This window comes from Hetaerina americana, unplaced genomic scaffold (genome assembly GCF_022747635.1).
Source record: "Hetaerina americana unplaced genomic scaffold, ioHetAmer1.1.p SCAF_7, whole genome shotgun sequence".
NCBI classification, from domain to species: domain Eukaryota; kingdom Metazoa; phylum Arthropoda; class Insecta; order Odonata; family Calopterygidae; genus Hetaerina; species Hetaerina americana.
The window spans coordinates 39,365,181-39,390,087 of NW_027287316.1; the positions used below are offsets into that span (position 1 = coordinate 39,365,181).

The 24,907-nt window shown below is 33.8% G+C and overlaps 2 protein-coding genes across 6 annotated transcripts in view; both read right to left on the reverse strand.

Annotated features, from left to right (window-relative positions):
• The window catches only part of Adar (Adenosine deaminase acting on RNA), a 72,390-nt gene extending 71,038 nt beyond the window's left edge, over window positions 1-1,352 (reverse strand). For all 3 annotated transcript variants that reach the window (XM_071594813.1, XM_071594812.1, XM_071594811.1), the window contains exons 1-2: window positions 1,267-1,352; window positions 960-1,040 (exon numbers count right to left, since the gene is read on the reverse strand). In XM_071594813.1, the coding sequence (XP_071450914.1) occupies window positions 960-1,020 (61 nt within the window). In that variant the 5' untranslated portion in view covers window positions 1,021-1,040; window positions 1,267-1,352. The remainder of the gene's footprint in view (window positions 1-959; window positions 1,041-1,266) is intronic.
• Window positions 1,353-5,112: 3,760 nt separating this feature from the next.
• jef (major facilitator superfamily domain-containing protein 6 jef) overlaps window positions 5,113-24,907 on the reverse strand; it is a 127,613-nt gene continuing 107,818 nt past the window's right edge. For 2 of the 3 annotated variants that reach the window (XM_071595813.1, XM_071595812.1), the window contains 12 exons: window positions 21,069-21,231; window positions 19,305-19,604; window positions 18,530-18,760; window positions 17,786-17,988; window positions 16,714-16,884; window positions 15,947-16,060; window positions 15,543-15,639; window positions 14,774-14,935; window positions 12,444-12,574; window positions 11,754-11,937; window positions 9,982-10,106; window positions 5,113-8,947 (listed from right to left, as the gene is read on the reverse strand). In XM_071595813.1, the coding sequence (XP_071451914.1) occupies window positions 8,822-8,947; window positions 9,982-10,106; window positions 11,754-11,937; window positions 12,444-12,574; window positions 14,774-14,935; window positions 15,543-15,639; window positions 15,947-16,060; window positions 16,714-16,884; window positions 17,786-17,988; window positions 18,530-18,760; window positions 19,305-19,604; window positions 21,069-21,231 (2,007 nt within the window). In that variant the 3' untranslated portion in view covers window positions 5,113-8,821. Of the gene's footprint in view, window positions 8,948-9,981; window positions 10,107-11,753; window positions 11,938-12,443; window positions 12,575-14,773; window positions 14,936-15,542; window positions 15,640-15,946; window positions 16,061-16,713; window positions 16,885-17,785; window positions 17,989-18,529; window positions 18,761-19,304; window positions 19,605-21,068; window positions 21,232-23,124; window positions 23,431-24,907 lie in introns of all 3 variants that reach the window. The other variant, XM_071595811.1, reaches the window with a different exon arrangement.

Sequence of the window (24,907 nt, forward strand, 5' to 3'; positions counted from 1 at the left end):
TATTGAAAAACGTTACACTTTTGTACTTATAATATTTAAGACAAGTGCAAGAAGGTATTAGCTTTTAAAACAGGTTCTGCTGAGTGAGAAACGGAGGAAAAAGAATTGATTCACATCACATTGTTTAATGGGGTATCCATTCCATGGTAAGGGCACGAAATTTCTCATGGTCTTAGGGAATAGCCTTTGGTAGCTCATTGACTACAAGCATTAACAATCAATCAGCACGAGCCTCACTGGCATAAAATGGGCTGATAAGCACACAGCACTTTCAAATTATGACTCTATCAAATGATGAATGATGATTTATAGGGTATCACTGCATTAGAATAATAAAAATTTTAAACATTCAGCAGAAAAATAAATAATAAATCGTATAGTAACGTCCCCACAAGATTTATGGACTATGTAACCGTAAAAAATAGTATTTAAACAAAGTCAAAAATTTATAACAATGCTTTACTATTCCGAGCATTTGGATGTGCTATGTGACTAAGTGCATTTCCACCAAAAATATATCTAATTCGCCAAAAATTGACGAACAGATGATTAAATTTCATTCAAGAGCTTAATTGAGAAATACTATGATACCTAGAATATCAATTTCTGACTCTTAGAAATAAAGGATAACGGTAAAAAAAAAGCTTAAAACACTGACGCAGACGGTCAATTAAAGTACTACCGCAGTTCAAATTACCGCAATATATGTTTAAGTACCACGCACAGCAAATAGTTTCAATAAAACCGTCGCAATGACCTATAGTTATGAAATAGTCGTTAAGAATTACTTCACATACTCATTTGACTCAATTATCTCATTTCAAAGCGACCGTATACGCGATGGCATAATGCCGGAAAAATTCGGTACATAATGGATTACATAAAAATAACTTAAAACGCGATAAGTATGTACATGGTAACCTTTTACAAACGGATGGGAAGTATTCTTAATAACTTACCATTACTTTCTCTCTTCCTCTTATCGCCGGTAAATTGGGCCTTCGGATGATCAACCACCATCCTTTTCGGCAGATCATGCGCTGAAATAGAGGTGATTTTTGTAATCGCGTTCAAAAGCAATAATTCGGTACAACAATTCGATGCACGGCAGTTCAGACTCGTAGCTTAATATCCCCAACACACTTTAGTATGAGGATCAGTAAGAATATTGATCAAAACAAAGCCAGGGCTGCAATCATAATTCAGCCCACCATGAATCATATCGCATTGAATATGAATCGGATATAATAACAGAGCTTTACCTACTTTCAATCTAAAACAAGTAACAACGATTAAACGACGAATACTTAAACTTCTTCTGGCAAACTAAGAGTACGCTTGGCAAAATTACCCAGCATACGCCATTTGTATTGCGAATATCGCACTTCGGTTGTTTACAGCGGGTTAGATGAAAGTCGCCATTACGTTTTCTTGTCTGCTAACGATCGTAATTGATTATTTGAAGCGAAAGTCACAGCCAAAAATTATTTAAATTTCATTCTTTAATTTAAGAATTTGACTGCAAAGCTAGGTTTAGAATAATGTATAATTTTACCTAAACGTATACAATTCGTACGTATTAATTAGTTGTAACGGATTTAAAATATTTTAGTCGAGTGAAACCAATTTCATTGCATTTTACAAATGATGAAAAAATAAAATGAGTGAACAAAATCTGTTAGCGAAGTAATCAATATGCGTTTTTATGATACCTTGTGGAATTAAAGATCATGACGATTTTAAAACTCGTGCCCTTTATTTAGATCTAGAGCAGGCTATTTAAAGAACGTATCCTTGTGGGTCAGTTGTTACGTCACTCCACTGATGAAGATCTCTGATTCCTCGGGATCTCCACCAAACACTTAAAAAAATGTAAATTTAGGTATCTTCTATTTTGTTGCTTGATTCAGTACTTTTCAAGCTCTGGAGCATTTGAAATGTTAAGAAACGGGACTGCGAAAAGCTATTTGATAAACCTTTATTCCACATTCAGAATAATCCCCAAGGGAATGAGGGCAGATATAGTGAACCATTTCCCTCAGATATAGGCTATATTTAAGTAACGTGATCATTTTCCTCCATAACTGATTTACCTACACCGAAGCGAGTGACCATCCAACGTATAGATTTATATGTTTGATCTCATAACGCACCCACGACTTTTCATGTTGCATAATAACTCTTCAACACGTTCACAGGTTCAGCACCTATTATAAGGTCAATTCTGATATGCACTGGGGAGGACAATGATGAATTAGGGAGGCACCTATATATCTAATGCGAAGTTAGAAATTCACTGTTATCTGTAGGGTAAATTCCTGTATTATTACCTCACTGTACCGATACTTTATTTGATGTTGTCACTTATCAATCCTGTCCCAACCACAGTTTAAAATGTATTAATGTTGATTTATTGTTCTCTTAGTGAGAAAAAACCAGCATAAAGAACTGCTATTAGCAGAGGTATTTAATAAAAGAAAATAAACTTCCCTATTCATTTTTATTTTTTAAATTGTTAATTCTTTCACAAACTGTGAATCATCCAAAGTAAAAGTGAATATTAAGTTAAACCATAATCAGCCACTTAATGGCTAGCATATTGTAACTGATAGTGGATCAATACCACAGTGATCAACCTTTGAGTTGCGTTTGAAAGGTGAGGGTAGGGCTCGCTTAATAGATACTAAGCACAACAACATTATGCATTGAACAAATAAAGGTACGTGGGGTTAGTTCCTTCCCTCAGGCTGCCTGCGGTTCCCTGAAAAGATGTAGCACCTAAAAAAATCCCTATGGTGTCCTTATGAGGAACCCTCATTTAAATTTCCCAAACTGTTACCGTTTCTCTGAAAGTGTAAGCCTCTTAAACCCAACCCCTCCAACAGCCAACTTCAAAATCCGAAGCTCCCATAAGTGTCAACCCATGGGTCCATACCTCAAAGTCATAGTAAATAATATCAATCATCCATTCTCCAATTAGTTGCATATATACAAGATTTAATGCTTTTTCTGTGAAAGCTGGCAATAAGAAGTCTTGGTGATAAAATCTTGTGAATATGTGTTACTGTCTGCTTTTAGGATCTGGTCATAAACATTGAAGCCATGACTGTAAAGCAGGAAGGTAGTCTTCCATTTGGATGGGATAATGAATTAGAACGAAGAAAATAACCTTCTAGGGAACTGTTTTGAACATATGCTGTAAACTATTATTTTAACTGCTTTTTCATTTAAGAATCAAGCATATGGTGATCTAACGCCCTGTTATATTATCTTTAAATATAGTAGCAATTGGGTATTCAGCAAGCATTTCATGAGCATGTACCTATTATTTAGTACATGATTGCACTTGATTGATGAATGAAGTTTGTGGCTAATATTTTCAGTTCACCTCTTTGATTTTCAATACTTGTAAAATGTCAAATTATGATGGAAGTGTATTTAGGAAATATCTTTAATGAGTTAACCCAGATTTATGATGACAATTGTATTAGTAGTAGTAGGAGTTATTAGGGGAGGCAGCTAAGATCATTTGAACCATTAGGGATAGGTAGGCAATAAGATAGGAGTTGAATATGCTGGTAATGGTGGAAAGAAATAGAGTATTAGCCTACTCTTGATGGTAGATGTCAAGAGGTCCACAATTTAACAGCTCATGTAACCAGTGGTGTACCTAACTTGAAGTGCTCACCACAAGGCACATCAAGCAGGGATTGGGATACCACTTAAAAATACTGCCACCTCTTGGATTCAAACCCACGCACTCTGGATGGGAAGCTACTACATATGATGATGATTCCCAAAGGCATTTTGATGGGTGATCATGCAGTCCACCCACTGCTTTTGGCTTTTGCATAACTTTCCTTACCACAAAAGTATTGTGATATGTACTTCCTCATTAAACATGAATATCTACAGAGTGGAGGAATATTCCATGCAAAAGGTTTCGATGAGTTATTTAGTGAATGAATGAATCTAGTGAAAATATTTTTTAGGGGATGATGGAAGTCCAAGGGTGAATAACTGATATTATTTTTGTATTAAATGGCTTTAAGGGATGCACAACAAATTTCAGCTTATTCCCTAAATCCAGCTGTTACCATAATTTCTTCCTCAGCTTGGGAAGTATCCTGCCTACCCCAGTCTTGCATTTTTATCCACCATCTTCAATTCCTGTGATTTCCCATTCAGTGCTATTCTGAGTGTCAACTATGATTCTAGTTCTATTCAAATTGGCCAGCAACCATTATTTAACCTCTGCACCTTTTAAAATATAATTTTACAAGATGGTATTACTGAAATCTTGCATACTATGTACGAATAATGGTATGATTCTGAACAAAAGTATCAAACGATACAGAAAATGAGCCTAATGATCTGAGAGTAAATGAGGAACTCAATAGGAATGTGCAGAAGGAAATATATTTGGACTATGTTGCAATATAGCTCCTGAATTATTGATGAAAATTATGCATAGAGATGTTAAAGATTAATTTTTAGCATGTTGGTATAGTTTTTAAATATTTGTAGATTTCAACCAAATACATATATATTTATGAAAGGACATACCCATTTGTAAATATTGAATTAAATTAGTACCTACCTCCATTAGACTTGGTGAAGATGTGCTTATGTTGTATGTTAGCATACAATGGGGTTAAGATTTTTGCAATATTCATCTGTAGTGGATGAAAATGTAATAAATAAATTAAGAAAATTAATTTTGCCTACTTGTATAGTTAACTGTGATCTTGATGTTCTGAAAAAGATAATAAAGCTAATATTTTTAGCCATTTCAAAATTAAAACATTGGAATTTGGGTGTTCATAAATTAGAATGTTATTTTATAACTAAGAAAAATACCTCATTTCTTTTTTTGCATGTGTACCTATTTATTATGCGTAAACTATCCAAGAGAAAGTAACTACCTAGCCCAAGCAGGCACCAACACAGGCTATGTAATTAAGAACAGGCTGTGGAGGCAGCTGCATACATGACTATTTTGCTGTGTAGCCAAGCTGAACAGTTTATTTGACACTTTCTCTGGGGCATGCTTTCCACAATCATATTAATTGTAACTGACCGATGGGAAAGTAGGTAATTAGAACAAAGGTGTTTAGAAAACTGGAAAATGGCTTTTCATTATTTATGGTGGATAATTAGTACATGTCATGTGCTCTTTACAATACACTGGTGCAGTATTCTAATGTTGGCATGCTTATGACAAAATATTCATAAATGTAAAACATTATCATAATATTTATCAGTGATTGTTTAGAATTATTCAATTCATCATATAAATATTAATTTAATTAAATTCTTTGACTCATTGATATCATCCATGGCAAATCAACAACAAGTTTTTAAACATTTTAATACTTCTTGTTTTATATAACATTTTTTTTGGCTACTCAACGATTACTTGTTGACAAAAACATTTTCACGAGTGACATTCACATTATAACTTCTCTATAGTACCGTAGAATACACATAGAATTAGGCTTTGTATTTGGTCAAAGTGGCATTACACAATGATATGTTTCACAGTATTCCCTTGTTTGAGGTCTTAAGAGTTATGCAGGTATCCATTTACAACACTTAAAACAGAGTGAAGACACTGATTTCATTCAATTTTCCAAGAGATCCTTTCATTGAAATATCCAATTTCTTACACTGGGACCTCGTTATAAAATCCTTTTAAGCAGAGTGGAAGTTAAAATGATTATGGGCTTTGTCTTGGACCCTCATCATAGATACTGACTTGGCACTTTTGAGATGAGTTTAAAATGGAATATAGTATCATATCTTGATAACCTCAAGGGTGGATTAGGAATAGGAGCAGAATTATAATGAGGGCCCAGTGTTTTTTGCTGTCATCATTTTATTGAATGACATAAGGAATAAAAAATTACATAATAATAAAAATTATCTGTAACAAGCAGGATATTATATTACAAATTAAGATACATATATACATAGGTACTTCATCTGAAAGGGTTGCCTCTTGCAAAGAACCAGAATGCACAAGATGAAAGAGTATTTCATAATTTACAAGAACATACATTTATCTCTGTAGTATAACAACATTGTCCCTAAATAATGACATCTTATTTTTCATAGCAGTAACCATATGAATAAGTTTACCCTTGCCAATATGCATTGCAAAATATAATTACTATTCTCAGTGTACAGTAAAATTTGTGGCAATAGATTCAACTCTTTCCTTGGCCTTTATTTCATAGAAGTAATTATACATCTCCTGCATTGACTATTAAATCATTTTCAAAATATTTTATGATAATAATATGTACACACATTTGATAAAAGAAATTTGCCTACAAAAATTATAAAAGTTCATCTCTTTAATAGGGTAATTCCTTCTTAAAGCTAACATTTTAACACTGACTTTATTTCCTATGAAGAAAATGTGTTTCCAATACAGTTGCTTCTGAGGTGCAGGTAGAGCAGTTATGCTCTATACCTAATTTTAAGATGAATATTACAACATGTTTCTTAATTATATGCTCTGACATACATTACAGATATAGAAAAAAATATGTAAAAGAAATTTAATTATGTTAAGGTGCATTGATGTAAGTCTAATTTTTTTGTTAGCACAGATTCAAAATTTTGAAAATGATAAAATTAGGGTAGATAGTGGTTATTCTTGCAGCTTTTTCAGCCTGAGCTGATTGACATATCCCTGTTCTTTCCAGGAGCAATTATGCATTGAATAAAACACTATCAAATGGCATTTTATTCAGTATGGACAAAATCTAATTATCTTCATTTAGGTTTTAATTTTCCTATGAACAAATACTATTGAAAAAAACTTTTTATCACATTTTAATAAATCTTCATGTTAAATTATCTCATCTATATACAACCGCTGTGACATTTAAGATGTTTCCATGAAGATACCCCTAAACCAGTTACTACAATGATTGTTCTCCCCTCATTTTCAATGACTTCCTGCAGTTATCCAGTATTAAAGGAGGGCATTTTTTCATAAGAGACATTAACATAGTCAATTAGATGCTCTATTTTTTTCTGTTGGCAAAATATTGGCTATTTATAAATTAATTTCAAATTAGCAACTTATCTATTTGAACCATGAGCATTTTATTTTTAGAGACAAAGCCAATAGAAATAACATTTCACAGATGAAGTTATATTTGTTCTTGCTTCAACAAAATATTATCAATAACTAATGGCAACTTCAGTTTAACTTCCTTCCACTACTCCCCATATAGACAACCTAAACATGATATGCTATTAATTTTTAATGATTATAAAAATGAAGTATTTTTCGCATCATTTTCACAATTTTGATTTCGCAATGATATGTTTGGAACAAAACCTTTATTAATCCAGCATTCTGTCAACAGCAATTAAATTTGTTAGTTCTTGCTAAATTATTTGAATTATTAGCATATTATGATAAAGAGTCAAAGTATTAAAACTTTCATTTTTAAATACACAATTTCCCACTTGGGGAGGAACATATATTTGGCTTGTTCAATGTGAGAAACAAATGTTTACTTAATGCTAAATATGAATGCACAAAAGGTGTAACAGATCTGCATCCAAGTTAGTTCCGTTTTAAAATTACTTTATTCTTCTCAGAAACACGAAATAATTTCCTTCTTAGCGTGAGCTAATCATCAGTGTCTCTGCAAATGAGATTTTGTCTATTGATAAAAACATTTTATTACCTATAGACTTTTTAATATAGAAAATGAATTCATTGTACATAACAAATATATTATGTGCCATTATATGTCCATTACTAGCCATTTACCAATCCTCACACTAAAATAATAGGAGTAGACATTGTCTCTTTCAAGTCATTCAATTAAAAAAAATATGGTCACCATTCATAATATTTTACAAGGCATACTTTTAAAGCATTTCAATCCATCTATTCAATGGAATGAATATGATTTTCATGAGCATGGAGGAGGGTGATAAGCGTTTTATGACAAAGGAAAATCGCACATTCATTGACTATGAGAGACTCCTCTTTGTTTTTATACAGATTTTTTGATAAAAATTTCTTAACTATTCATAGTGTTTATCGACCAGCTCCATGTACACTAGACAGTTATAGGTAGTATAGTAGGACAGGTAATATTTCAGTTGCATATTTGGTATTATTTACTATTGTAGAACCAAATTGTTCCTAAATGAATTAAATATCAGAATAAAAGACTTGTATTCAGGTTTGATTTATATTCAGATTTTGCTTGATTTTGCAAGGATGGTAAAATCTGAGTTCATGTTAGGGATCATATAAATTAAACAAATTCATATGAAGTAATTACCTTTTGATAGAATTTGATTTTAGATGGGTTTCGCTGAGAAAAATCATATTATACCAACATGAAAGCTATTATATTCACAAGGTATATATGGTTCTACCCAAGTTTTGTGAATGAAACGTTTTATATTCTAGATAAGCCAAGTGAGTCATGAAAACTGTAAAAAATACCTAATATGACATTTGCATAAACAAGAAAGATTTTTTTGACAGTAGGCATGTTCCAAATCTTCAGCCTTGGACCCCAACAACTTCAATGGTGATGGTAATTTGTAATCGCTAAAAGACCCTGGAGAAGAATTGTTACCCAATAATACACCCCACAGCCATCAGTAATACTGACTCTTTTATACAGAGGCTTAACATAATCTACAATGCATTTTAGTCTTGAGAATGTGCCAGTTTGCCATTTACATATGAATGCTGGAAGGCTTTCGATTGCCAAGCGATTCTTTAGATGTCCCCAGACTTGATGGCCGACTCTTTTCACTTGCAAGGTTTTGCTCACCACTTGTAAGATCCTCTTGCTGTTGACCGTGTGTCAATAGGTTGTTGTGAAAACTGCTGAGGGCTCTCTGAGGCATGCTTGTTGTATGTGGTATCATTTGAGTCTATAGCCTCAGTATATGCCTGAAGGTGGACAAAAATTTATATTAATCAATTTAACCTTATAAATGTTTTGCTTTTTAGTTAATCATTGATGAGATTAAGTTTTTAGTGGATCACCTGAGAGGGAAGGTAATTAATCAACTCATTCATCATATGAGGAAACAACAAGAAGAAACTTTCCCATGGGTTAGAAATTTTATGAAACCAGAAGTAATCTGGACGTTCCCATATATCAAAGTATCATTTGGTACTATGAATTGAAGAAAAGTATTGTGTGTGGTAATTTTATAATGAAAAGGAACATCAATTAAGAATATATTTTTTATATAATTCACAGTAATGTATGCTGCCCCATCAAATGTTGTGCTATTTTAGAAGGCAAAAAGTGTACTGTCATTTCAAAAACCCAGTTTATTTTAATTTAAGCTGGAAGTCTCAGCAATACATGATGCTCATTGTTACACTAGCTTAGCTTCTCAGCTGAAATAAAGTAGGAATTTTCCCCTCTTTCATTAATTTCCCAGTATCTGGTCTTAAAGAAAAACTTTCCTAGAATGCAGAATGTCTCTAAAAGAGAGGAACATTTTTGTGGAATTTACAACACTATTCCATCCCATCAAACTCTTTGAGTCACCACCATGATCATTGAAGACACTTGTGAGTAGTTTGCAATCAGTTATTTACTTTACCCAGGGGATGCATGATCATATTAGTATCTTCAATTTATCTTTAACCCATATTTTAACCAACTTAAATGTTAAATTGGGAAACCTTTGTCATCTTATCAACCTGAAATGACACATTTCAATTGATGATATAAATATCAATACAAATCTCAATGAATTTTTTTTGGTCAAGAAAATCCTCAGCTATTGAGGAAGCCGTATACCTATACATATTCATGAATCAGATGTGCTCTACTTTGAGAAAACATTAATTTAGCACGAGCATGTACATTTAGCACTTTTTTCATACCCCTTAATTTCTTATTAGGTCTTCTTGCAACTGTTACTGAAAAATAAACTGAATAAAGCAAACATGAAATTAGTTCTCACCTGGAAATTTTTCTTTATGTACTCATCGTTACTTTTAGGAATGGTGCCGTCATTGACACCATTAGAAGTGCCTGTAGAGTACGAATATCCATCAGTTCGGAAAGGATTTGAGCCACCCCCTCCCCCTGAAAGAAATATAAAGGATACAGAGAAGTTGATTATTTTTATCCCAAGTTTAAGAGTAATATAATTTATAAAGTCCTCAGAATTTCATACACTTCATTTATTTTTATGGTATTTTGAATTTCTTCATGAATAAAACAAAGCAGAAAGACTGAACGGGTAATTTTTATTTGAAATTTTGGAATGGGCATTACATAGTTTGTACTTAGGAAGTGAGTTCCCACCTCATTATATACCTATATTATTGCAGAGTCTCAGGTATCACTGCCTTTGTTTTTTGCTGATGAAAGTTTTGTCAGTGTTCCAGCTTGTATCATGAGGTTGAAATGTGATGCATTGACTTTGGCTGCCCTTATATATGCAGCTTAATGGCAATGCTGTGTGCTTATTGAAATACTGACAAAGCTTTTACCAATATAAACAAGAAACACAATGAAACCCATGGCCATTCAGCCTTTACAATCTGCATTCTGTGGAATCCATCACAACAACCTACAATTTGGTTCTTGATTTCACATTTGAATTTCATCTGAAAGATTCATGGGTTACGTGAACACTACTTGTATAATTCAAGAAAACTGCCTTAACTGAATTTAATGAATATGAATATGGATTATCTTGCTTATTAATATTCTAAGACAAAATAGGGGATGTGATCATGTGTATGAATTGTTTTTTTTATTAGGTATAACACTCCCCTTCCATTATTTGATTTTCTTATGGAAACAAGTTTCCAAAGTAATATTTGTCACAGAAGTCCATTAATTTGAGGCAGCACTTGGAATCATATGAAATCAAGTTCTGTTACTCAAAACTAAAAGAATGGTGAATGCATTATTGTAATCCATCATACTTCTAATGGAAACTATAAAAGAAACTTGTTCTTAAGCACAGTGGTTACACTCCAAATTTATTTTTGCTTCCTAGACACAGTTCCAATGTCTAATCAATGGTCTCATCGATGAAAAATTATTTTAGATGCCTATAAGGGGTCCTCATCGAGGCAAAATCATCTTTATTTAGTCTGAGAATGATTCAATTTAGATGTTAGTAAATCATCATATTCAATATGCATGCATTGAAAGGTAGTTGGAAATTATTTCATTGATACTATATTATTTACAGTCATCAACTCCTTAATTTAAGATACCTAAGTTTAAAAAAATATTATATCTCTCAAATTAGTGCCCCTGTAGTAAGCACTTACGTAAGTTTTAACTATGATAGTCATCTGGAATGCCTCTCTTTTCCTACTTGATGCTCTTAATGCAGTATTTTAATTGCACAATTATAACTTATTATAAAAAAATCAAAATAAAAAATTACTGCACATTATCTGTAACTTAATAATAATTTAAATTTCAAAGGCAGAAATATGTTCAGTGCATGATATTTCAGCAAAGATCTTCGAGTAATAAATGTATATTTAATGTCCAGTAAATTTATTTTAATGCACTGGAAATTATTTTGATGATAATTTCATTTTGGAGGGAATATGGAGCTGTGTATTAAGAATGATTTAATAAATACTATCCAATAGGAGTGGTACTTTTGCATCCTCTTCATGGTTACCTACCGACTTGCTTTTTTAATGTTTTGGAAACAGCCAGGCCATTTTATTTTCTCATTACTTTGTTATGTGAACGCACCTCCAGGCACATCCAGATTACCCCCTCCAGATGTGGAATAAGTTGCACCATATCCTCCAGCATCTGTCCCAGCACTCCCACCTGGACCTCCAGCCATCTCATGGAGTCGTGTGCTTGAGAGAGCCCGTGGGATAGGGTTGCTAGGTACTCCATGAGGGGCTAAGTGGGATGTCTCTTCAGCCACCTACATATTTAATTAAATCATCAATTTTCATTCTTAATTCTGATTCCTTCTGGGGTATGAAAATGCTATACATTTTTGATATTGGAAAAGTGTGAGTCAGTCTTATTTTCATGCTGATACTTTCCTGTGCAATCATAACTTTTGTTGGTAATTTTCAGGCTGTTATGGAAAGACTACCAAGTCTAAATCTATGGAATGACACTTGAAAATTACTCGATTGTTAATATATTAATAAATTTTATTCAGCCCTTAAATTTAAATGCCTCAATTTGTTATTTAGAATGCATTGTTTTTATTGGGGTCTTTCAAGCTGTCACGATAACATCTGCTGTGCTATTGAACATATTATTATAAAAGCCTCTACAAACTGAGGCGATGACACATATGGCAAGATACCTAGGAGAAATTAACTTTGGTTTTCATGCCTCCATATCCTGCCATATGTTACACAATGATCATTCTCCTGCATCAGTAAGTGCAGATTTTAAAGCTATTCATGTAATCACCTGTCGTGGATCTTCTGTTGGAGGGAGTTCCGAAACAAATCCAGTCTCTTTTCGATAGAAATTTATGAATATGAAGGCAGCCAAAACAAGAAGACAGCAAAATCCATATCCTCTGAATGTTGCCGCAGTACCTATACAACAAAAAAGGATATTATCACTTGAATTAGCAGAAAATATTGTAGTGATTTAAAAATGACATTGAATTCATATTTCTACACATTTTAACAATTTTCATCTACAATAGTAGATTCAAATGTTTGTTCAGTTTTCATACCTGCCTACTCGTTTTTTATGTTCATAATACCCATATTTATGTGATTTTTCATTGTGATTTCTCCTCTCAAATTTTTCTTCATGTCTTCTCAGTACTCATATTTTCACTGAATTAATTTTAAACAGTTGCTTTAGTACAACTAATGAAAGCCATTAACCTCCCTTCCTTCATCTCAATGCCACATATTTCTGATTCATAGACTGACATTGAAAGCAGAAATTAATGTGGTTCTAACTTGTTTACAAGCTCGATTCTTTGAACTCAACATATACATTGCTATATTTTTAGTGGACCTCTGCATTTTATGCATATAAACTTCTTCCATCACTCATTATAATTTTCAAGGGACATCAGAAATGAATCTACTTACCCATTGCAGTTTCTCTACTCATAGTGCATCTTTTTTTTCCATACTTTTCTCCACTATTGCATACAGAGTTTTGTTTTCTTAGTTACCTTTAACCTATGCCAAATATCTACCCTCCTTCTTTGAAGACTCATACCATGTCTTAAATCTATGATATTCAATAAAAATTCTTCCTTGCGCAAATATACTAATGGCCATTGTGTAAGTTTCTTCCCTTCACACATTCATATCCCATGAAGGCCTAGAATTCAGTATGACAATTCCAACATCATGCACCACAAAATCCCTTCATCAATTTCCTTGTCCACTTAGTGGAAGCAGAACTTGTCTTAACAAAAAATGCTTTCATATTCCACAATCATTTTTAACTGATAAACATTACAGATAAAAAACACTGCAATGGCCATGTATGTATGGCTCCAGCATATGCCAACCTTTTTTTTGGCTAACTTGAACACAATTTCCTGAAGTGCAAAACTTTCAAATCTCCTGTCTGCAATGATAATGTCATCTTCCTCCTTTGAACCATAGACACATTACTCTCTCCTCTATTATTCCTTCTCTGATTTCTTCCTTCTCAGACTTTACTTCTTTTTCTGACTTCACCTTCATCTTTTTAAACAGAGAGATTCACCTCTGGAATAAATTTAACACCTCCATTCACGTTAAACTCACTAAACACCAACACTATCTACACTTCAACAGATGCCACTCATCAGAAACCAAATTCTCTTTACCCTTTTTTTCTTCATTTGTAGCCATTGTTTGCAGCAATGCCTTCTACTTACAGAAATACTCGTACATCACTAATCTAAGTAAATCTCCAAAATAAGCAGATACCCAAAAACTCTAAAAAAAATTCTCCTCTCCAATTATTTTCTTTGATCCAAAACTAACTGTAAAAAAGCTTTGGACAAAATCACTGCATAAGTACTTTACCCTCTTCTGCTCTACTGGTACCCTCTCCCTCCAGTCGAAAAATCAGCATTGCTCCACTAAATTCCCTGGCTTCATCAATTATTCTATCCCCAAAAACACTGCTGCCCACCACTAACTTTTGATAATTGTTTTCATATTACAGTCGTAGAAATCTTTCTTGAATCAGCAAATACCATTTGTGAATAGAACATCAGCAATGGCTCACATAAGGTAGCATTAAGTTTATTTCAACCCCAGTCTGAATGTAATTCACTAGTACCCTCTTCTCAATACCCAACCACATTCTTCTTGCACTCCTCCTCCTAACCTGTCCTTCAATCTCCTCATCCCTTACCCAACTCCAGACTTCACCTCATGCCCTTTACCTCCCAACTTGTTCTTCCTTCACTCCCCATATCCCTTCATCTACTCTTACCCCTTTTCATGAAAACAGCACTCTGACTAATGAGAATAGTAGCAATACTACTGAATTGTGTACAATTCTGTTTTAGTGTAATTTTAAAGCGTTTTCTGGATTTATATTGTGTGTTTGTAGTCTAATTTCATCAATAGAGTGTCATTGCTCAACAGCAAAAGTAGAAGGCACACTTCTACAGAGGTGCATGTCCAACAACTTTACTAAAATCTTTTATGTGTATTAGAAATTTTGGGTGAAAGTATTTTGATTTGTTGATTTATTTATCCAGTGGTTTTCATTAATATTCTAAGAAGCTCTTTCTCTAAATTTTAATAATATATTTCATTGCTTACCGAAATAATACACGAAAACACCACCAATTAAAGCACCGCATCCTCTGCCAAGGCCATGATGGATTCCTTGTAGCACACCTTGGGCTGAGCCTCGTAAGTGATGAGGAGTATTGTGAGCAAGGTAAGAGCAACAGGCAGCCCAAACCGCAGCATGTGTTATTCCTGTAATTGAAAGTTAGAGTTGGATTTTTTGACAATAATTGATGAAATTTTTGTTGTCAATTATTTTACTGTAAATTTACTTCCATAACCACTAAATGGGGGAAATTGGTAAGTAATTTCTATGTGTGGCATTCATACATCATGGATTGTCTGCAGATAATTAAGTCTGAGAGTGCAAGCAGATTAATATAATACCTGTGGATGCACCCCTGTTGTGTTACATTTTATTAAAACATTTCAGTAGGTCAACACTCTGGACTACCGCACTCCCTAAAAAGACTAAATATTTTGTTGTAGATAATCTTGCATCTTTCTCCCCTCAATGGATATGCTTTAAATCCTGGCTACTATGGATTCTCTCTGTATTTTTGGCATTGAGTTTTATCTAGCCCAAACAAATAAAATTCCCAATATAAATAAGTCGATATTTTGTCACCCCTTTTCATTATTTGGTTTAATAAATAATGCAAATTCCATTACAATGCATATATGCCTATTAGTTCATCCACATAATAAATTAGAGTTGCCATCAAAATTTGAAATATAAAACAAGAATCAAATGAAAAATATTTTGATAAAAAATTGAAATTAATAGGAAAATGCTTGCCTTGCATGAACTCAAATGGAAGCACCCACCATGGATTCTTCAACCAAGAAATATATAAGAATCTCAGGACATTTCCCACCAAACCAAGGCATAGGACCTAAAAAAGAATCCATCTCATAGAAATTACACTTAAAAGACAATATATCATTATCATGTATAGATTTTACTATTTTTCTTTCAATTGGATCAGTCATTCTGTGATACAGAGTATTGATGAGTTATATAGTATGTATGCGTATATTGATGAGCATAATGAAATGCTTTGAATGTTAGAGCAATAAGAGCACCTATGTGATGAATACTGATAAATTACACACAAATATTGATAGAGTATAATGGTGCTCTATATGCATGTAGATGCCAAAAATAATCGGAAACACTTAGAGTAAAAGACCTTCACTTACTTTAACGTGGCCAATTTGAGTGATCAGTCTGAAGCTGAAGAAGTAGGCAAATATCTCTGAGATGTGGTTGATCACAGAAGCCACTCCAAAAAGAGTGGGAGAGCCTCCATAATCCTGAATATATAATTACAATTTTTAATTTTAGGACATGAAAGTTTTTTCTTGATTCTTAATAAACTGCACTTGGTAAAATACAGACATTTCATAATATTTGGTTTATCATTATGCAAACACTAAAGCTTTCTCTTGAAGTAATCTTCTCTCTCTGAAATATACAAATTTTTAGAGCCCTTCTACAGTAGTTAAAGAAAATCCTCCCTCAAATTATCCTATCTTCTATTATTACTCACGTTGAATATTGTTTGAGGTGGAAGCTAATTACTTTGTGATTACGTTTACAAGGAAATTTTATTGCTTTTGTTTTTCACAAAACTATCTCAATTTTTACAAGAAAAAATTTCCATTATCTTCTCACAATTAAATCAATGCAATAAGTTAGTACATGCACAATGTAATGATTTATTGCAGATGCAACTACAAAGAAAATCTATTAAATTTAATTCCTAATCAAAAGCATTGATGGCAATTGGTGCTCAGAAGATGCATGTTTCATGGCAACATCTTTAATTCCACTGTCATATTGAATATTCGAAACATAACTGAATTATCTTAAATATCTAGCCAATGTTTAAAAAAATATATTGGCAATATGAAGCATGATGAATTATTCACAAAAATGTTTATGCAATGGCAAATAATTTACAAACCTGCAAATGCCAGAAGAGAAAGGTGAATATGAGGCCAATGCCAAATCCCATGAACCAGGAGACAAATAGGAAGGAGGCACACTTGACATTTCCAAACTGCTTTAGGACTGTGACCCACTCAGGAACTTCCCTGGCAGCTCCCATTCCAGCAACTTGGGCAAACATTTTTGTCTACCATGGGGCAAGAAAATAAAAGACTTTAGAGTACATATTGTATTGATTATAAGTTCTCATGATTTAACTGGACAACCTATTTACACTGTGATATGAGGTCCTCTCAGAACCAATATATTATTATTCAATGTATTAATGAAAAGAACGGTAAATTAAATTAATAATTATGACAGACCTCTTCTTATTCAATCCAACCTCAAACTCCCAATCCTTTGGATTCACAGAGAGTGAATAATAAAAATTATACATGATGTTCCTCTGCAGAGTGATGAGTAAATGTCATAATATTTATAAATCTTATTCAATGTTACTGTATAATTTTTCTGCAGCAAGAACATATATCACATTACTATTCCATATTTCCCTACCATTATTAAGCCATGGTTTGAGAACAAGTTACAAACCTCTATTTTACCCTAGTGTAGCATCATCCATGCCCATGAATTCCAAAAAAATGTCATGTGATTAATTAACCAATCACAAAGTAATTGAGAAGTCAATTTTATTTTTTCTGTAAATGGTTCTTTAATTATTAAGGATGCAAACATAGGAACTGGCATTTAAAATCAATTCATCACTCAGTTGATTGGTAATAACATATACTTCCAGAAGCTTGGTTCCTATAATGGATTTAGTTTATTTCATAAATTCTGCAAGAACTTGCAATAAAAAGTTACATTGTGTGGGAAAGTTACATTTTACAACATTGATCTAAAATGATTAAATGGTGGGAGGTACCGAACACCACCTTGTTCCCTCTTTATACCTTCCTGGGAATGTATGCCATGCAAGTGATTTCCTGAAAACCTACTCATCATGAAACAGATGCAGTAGACTGGTTGTGATAGAGTTTGGCTAAATAATTGGTCACTTGATAGGAAATGTGACCTTGACCAACCTTTCCAATGAAAGGCAATCCTTTTGAGCCTTCTGCCGCTGGCTGTTGTTGCTGCTGCTTGTTCCCTTGAAGGTTAGGAGGGAGAGGACCCATATGCATCTGAAGGCCCACACCTTCATCACCACGCTCTGCCAAGAATGCTGATTGAACTTCCTCCTCTTGCGGTGGTTGAGGGTCAGTTGCTATGGGGGGTGGAGGATATGCTGTGGATGGAGAGAAATATTGAATTGAGTTACCTGTGTAGCTTATGAATCCACAACAAAAATATTTTGTTTTAATTTTGGATTTGTGAGTGATTAAGACTCTGAGTGCTTATTTCAGGCTCTCACTGGTAAGCCTGTTTTCTCAATTTTGCAGTCTAATAACCAAGCTGGTAATAATCTAATTAATGCGGAACAAGCAGTTTATCAGAAATGATTTAATGATAGGATGGTTGGTAAATGAAGGAAGCCAATGGAACAGATATATGGCCTTGTGTACTTCGTTCAAATAATAAATTAATTCAAATATCAATTAGAAAAAATTATACAATTAGACATATGATTCCAGTGGGGAGGAGTAAGATTTAATATGTCAATTTATGAGTGTTCACTATAAATGCATTTGGTTTGTGGGTTGACACCACATAGGAAAATATTGCAGGCACTATTTTGGAGCTTAAAACTTACTTTGTCTTGTCCAAGTATTAATTGAGACTTAATGACATACATAAGTACATAATTTATTTGACCAGGAAGCACTCACCATCATATTTGAAGTTCAGCTGTGTAGCAGTCATTAGTGCACAACCCATGAGAACGGAGAAGGTGGCAAAACAAATAGTATAGTTGCGTTCTTTCTCTCCAGGACCTCCACAGGGGTGCTCTGGGAAGGATGTTGCATGATCGAGGGCAATTCCAACAAAGAACATGGCAAGACCCCAACCCAAAGATCCAAACATTCGTTGATGCCCATAACGATCAGCTTCTGCTTCTCCTATAATGGATTGGAAAATGAAATTAGAAATTGTTAAAATTATATAATAAGTGCATAAAGTTCTGATATATTTTTAGAGTTTTATAGAATCATAGAAGAAAAAAGAAATGAGCTCTTCATCACAAGCTACAACCGCATCAGACATAATCAAAATGATAGGTTAATAATATGTACATGATTTTGTCCTGAAACTAGAGGCTGTCTTCTGGGTTACAAGCCGTGTAATAATCTACCTTCAAATAATTCAAAACAAAATAGAAGGGTTGAATCTACATTCTTAGCAAAATTTGTTAATCTTTATGAAATGATAATTGGCGAGTGAAAATATAATTATTTATATGAAAGGTAAAAATAATTTACAAGTGATTAGAGTGAGAGCGAGTGAGGGAATATGACCTAACAAGTTAGGAGAACTGTTAAACCCCTGTATGTCATGCAAGCATTGTGTCGTCATTGTTTTTCATGACAACCAGCTGGATGATCTGCATATTGACTGGAAATAAAATTTCCCAAACCAAAATCCACTCGGGATTCCATATTTTACCTAAAAGTGAAAGAACGGCGGCATCAGCAAGAGGAACGGCCGGAGCTGAGAAAAATTCTCCAATGATGACGAGGAGCAGGAGGAGGAAGAAGGCTTTTTGTATGTCAGCTGCTCGGTACACGATTGGAGAGAAGATGGGCGATAGCCAATCTGAATGCACTCCGGGGTCATAGTTGGATGCATAAGCAACAGGGATTGGAGACTGCCCAGGGAGACCTCTCCCACGCATTGATCTCTTCACTCGGACTGATGGGGAAGTATATTCATTTGGTGTTCCTTCCGGTGTTGGAGCAGCCACACCTGTAAGAAGGTCACAGGGAGAATCAGTTGACTTGTTTATAATCTGAAATACATACCTCAATGGTTGGCTATTAGGCTACAGTGAGAATTGTTACTTTTCCCCAAACCCTTATAAAAGAGATTTCTATTGAATGGATAGCTAATGTCCTTTTTCTCTTTGATCCGCAATATCCACCCCATGTCATCAGAAATCCTATGAAGCGTTTTTAGATCAAAGTATATTATTATACCGTGTTACCCTTTGTGTATAGAGTCATAGACTGTCGACTGACTGTGATGCCCCAAGAAGCTAATGATTCACAAAATCCAATTGTACATTCAGGTTTCATTAATGTAGTCTGCAGTGAAAATAGAACATTCATATTAATGCTTCAAAATATGTTCTCCATGCACACAAAAATCTCACAGATTGCACCTAAATAATTTAGAATCAAGAAGGCAGCTGATAAACGATGAGGAAAAGCCAATGAAACTAAACATAGAGTGGTCTACTCAGTGAATTTATTCATCTCAACACATATAAGCACGTGTGTTACCTTGCACACGCACTTAAAAGGGATCAGGGTATGATATATAAATTGGAATTTCTTGACTTTGAGTTAGGAACCTTAACTTGAAGTCAAGAAATTCCAGTGACAAAAAGTTATTAATACAGTAAATCCGTTTCCTGCAGTGCTGATAACTCGATGTCACGCCTTTATGTAATTTACTTTATGTCTTATGTTTAGTAAACGTTAGTACATCTGAAAATTCACCAGGCAGGTTGTTCATAAAGCAGATAACACCTGAATTGTATTTGTTTGAATTTATCCTTACCTTGAATTATATGCTATCATGGTATACTGGCTGCAAGACATATTGTCATAATATAATTTGTAATGCCTACTTTTTTCGTGTGGAGGTTGGATCAGCTGGGACTTATAATAGCCAAGATGATTATTCCCCTATAATTTTGCTTGATTAAGTGTCTAGCAAACCTATGTCTCATTGTGTTACAAAATTTAATCTTTTATGTACATATGTGACCAAATTTAACAGTTTTTTTAAGGCGAAGGATTCACATACTGATCCTGCTTATGCCATACATATCTCAGAAAACTGACATGAAGGGTATATTCCGCAAACTTTGTTTTCAATGCGTAATATCTCAAAAATATTCTTGGTTCATCTAAAAATATCAGAAACTATGCTTTTTTCTTCACTTGTCACAGTAGTGTTCTAACTAATTAAATCCAAAGGAAAAAGGGATTATAGTAAACAGGATGCTAACTGTTAATTTTTACTTTAAATTTAGATGTCTTTCTTTCCCATTTGTATTAAAAATGGTCAACTTGGAAGTCTATGTTTCTTGAAAAACAATTTGGTATGCTCTATAGGTTCCAAAAATGAGGTATGCTAGAGTAATTAAAAAAAAGTGCAAATCTTAAAACATTTGATTGAAGAATAACTATTTTTTACACTCACCACTTGAGGTCGACCATCCATGCGTATTTCCATCTTTCTCTGGACCTGTTGGATCTGAGACTAATGCTGCTGGTGCCATTTCAATCACTTTGCCTTGTGTTGGGCTTCCTGAATTAATAACTACTGTGGGAGTTTGTTTTAAATCTTCTTTGTCAGGAGTCACCTACATTTTGTTTTAGGAGAGAAAGGGTTAGAAGAATTAATTAGGGTCTTAAATTATCGCTTTTACATTGGCATGTGAAAGACGTGTCATTGAATGCTAATTAATTTTACTCTATTGGCTAAGATTTCCTGGTGTGAAAAAAACATTTTAAAGGAACAGCATGGAAAATAAAATGAATTGCCAATAGCTCATTAGGGGACACAATAATTAAAACAGTGGCTGACAGCTGTGGAAACGTTTTTCTAAAATAAAATAGTGTGCAATGGTCTCTTTATTGTGTCTTGTTACCACATTTTATTCAACAACAGAAAATGATATTAAGATACACTTCTTTAGTCTATCTAGAAGATGAGTCATCTGCATTTTTTTCCCAAAAGCAATAATGGATTTCCGTCATATTTTAATCTCATTTCCGGTAATAAATCAAGAATTGCTTTCTCTAGTGCTGTGCGCAGACTGATGATTGGAAATGGCGCAAAAAACTTTGGTGATGCTCTAGTAGCATAGATTTCATTTCATTATATTCTTATTTTTGTATTGGCGAAAAATACATGTGATTAATACTGTGTTAGAAAATAACTTCAAAAAGTTATGAATAATGGAATATAATTGTTCTTGCAATGGTAATTTCCATTCACACATATATCTCTGCCAGAAAAAAATTTCAGGCACACTATTTACATTAAGAAAATATTGTGGAAAAATTAAATATCTACTATAAATAACACTCTATAATATATCTACTATAATAAAACACTTCCTGGCTCAATTCAATGGGTCCAGGCTTCACTTTGAGAGAGTTGCATATATCCAAAATAACAGAAGGAACAGTATGATTTTTCTTAGAATTTCACCCGAAAAACTTCAGCATGAAGCTGGCTGGATACCATTATATTTTTACCACCCACTTAGCTAAGTCGATAAATTAACAATGATAAAACATACGAAAATAGCCATAAAAGAAATTTATTTCCTCAAAATAAATTAATAAAACGACTTTTAGCGTAGTTCACTTTCATTAATTCTCGATATATTATATTAAATATCGAATTAGCCAAGCGAACATCTTACAAGCAGAATTTTACACTCCCCTGACCCCTCTCTTAATGTCTTTGTGAAGAAAAACACCCAAAAGAAAAGTCTGTAAGCAAGTTATATAGGCACTAAAATTAAATGATGCAGTGAAGTGCACAGAATTATCGATCGACACACCGGGAAAATCTCAGATGTTTGAAAAATTTCAGCTGTTACTTCGTATTTCGTCAAGCACTTGCAAGAATATAACGGCGATAGTGAATTTATACCTGAAGGGCTAAATTCAATGCAACCCGAAGGTCGGTTTGGTAGGTGATGGTAGACTTCACCCAGCCCTAAGCCCGATGGCGTGTGAAGTTCACACATCAGGGTAGGGGGGCCAGTTCCTTTCCCTGTGCCGGCTATGGTTTCCCAGGAAGATCTGGTACCTGAAAAATCCCATAGCTAGGATGGAGCCGGTCAGTAGTCCAACGCTCTACCCCCTGGACTACCGAAACCCACACACACACATTGATATATATATATATATATATATATATATATATATATATATATATAGTATATATATATATATATATATATACAAATATACATACATATATATATATATGCACACATTCATACAAATGTGTGTCTATTTCAACCCCTACATCCTTTTTCTATTTACGAATTGTACCAAATGGTAAAATTCTGTGGAAAAGTACGTTGTACTTTCTGATGTTATGGACGGACATTTCTCTGTTCTCTAAATCGCCTCCTCACACAATCCATGCATTGGGAAAGTCAGTGCTGCCAGAGGATAAAAATGGACCAAGAAAAAAGTAAAAATTTCAGCAGTTTGCAAGTTCTTGTACGTGCCTTAGGATGATTGGAAACTTCGACTGACTCTCCTCCTTCTAACTTTGCGGCCACCAGCGGAGGGTGCATCCCCGCCCCCATTGGAGTCGACGAGCCCCCCTTTTCCTCATCGACTAAGTCCTCGGTCGGAGGAGCAGGGTCATTGCGATGAAGGGAGGCAAGAGATGAGCGGTGCAGTAAAGAAGATTCCTTAGTGGTAGATGTCGGATGTAAGGAACCGGAGGTCAAAGCAGGGTGGAGGTATGCGTGGGAGCCACCTGGTGCCACTGGGGATGAGATGCTTGGCATTTCCTCGTTTACTTCCGTCTGATGAGTCCCAGCGGGTGGTTGCAAGATAGAAATCAACTAGTTTCCGACCAGCACGAAGGCTCACCAAGAATGGTATTCCATAGTAAATTCAAAGAGTTTGAAATAAAGTGCGAGAAGCATGCGAGAGGACGAGCATCGAATCAAATCCAAGGACTTGCACACACACATGAAACATGCTAAGGACCATGACAGAACAAAGAAAAGATAATGAAAACGTTAAGGTGGAGTGCTGTAGACAAACACTTCAAATACCCTGTGGAACACGAATGACCTCTGACGGTCGGGAAGATTTCCTGAACAACTCGCCTTTGCTGGAAATAGAAGTGCGTTGCCAACCTATAGGATTTGTCTGTACGAGTTGAATTCTAAATAAACTCTATCAATGAAAATGGATTAAATTTTAACCTAATTCCCTACTGTTTAAAATATTATAAAATTGGAGTCGTAGAGAACATTTAGGAATTTGAGTACTGTTAATGCTTAATTGATAATATGTTCCTATTATAATTCCCATTTACGAATAGAAAGTGATGAGAATTTTGAGAAAAATAAATGCCACTTTAGGGGATTTAAAAAGATAAAATTACACTTTTATTTTAAAGTTTTGTTATAATTTTCCTGCCAGATAGAGAGTTGTATTGCCAAACATAGTTTCTGCATGCTAATTTTGAATTGTCATGCTTTTAAAGTGAGATAACATCAATAACAGGATGCTTAATTAAGTTTGGAACATGCATATTTCTTAAAAGTTTTTAGTTGTTTATTTAAAGGTACATAATGAATTCAGTAATTTAGAGTATTCTTTATTTCTAATTTATTTTCTTATCCAAGTCAACATTTGACGTCTATAGAACTTTTCTGAAACATTGATTTTTTACACTTATGAAGCTGGACCCTTTAATAAAAGTTGCACTAGTTTATTTTATTCTTAAGTGGTTATATAATAATAACAATGATGATATATTTTATTCTTAAATATTCATAATGTTTCCTAATAATATATAAGATGCTATATTTTCAAGTCAAACATTTCCATGCTTAGAAAAAATTCATTCAAGCTTAAGCGTGCAATTACATAGCATGAAATCCATAAAATATACAGCGAGAACTCAATAAATAATTGTACCGTAATGCGGAGAAAACAGTTTAACTAGAATATTTAATTACATAATTTAATACTATCACTTTAAAGATTTCACAGTTCAGTCATTAATGTGGTTTGATAATTCACTTTAAAGAGTCCAGCTACATTCTGTAATTTTGAAAGAAAAACTGAATGTCTTTTCTTTTATGCTATTCATGAATTTATGGTGGTCAGTGAAAGGTTTGGTTATGTGTCAAGCATTCTTCGATGAATCTGTCGTGATTAAGTGAACAAGTTGAACATTCGAGCTTTCTAATACCTCAAATTACATTATAATAAAATTCTTTAGGAGTTTATTATGAATTAATGTTTTGGATTTAAAGTTCCAGG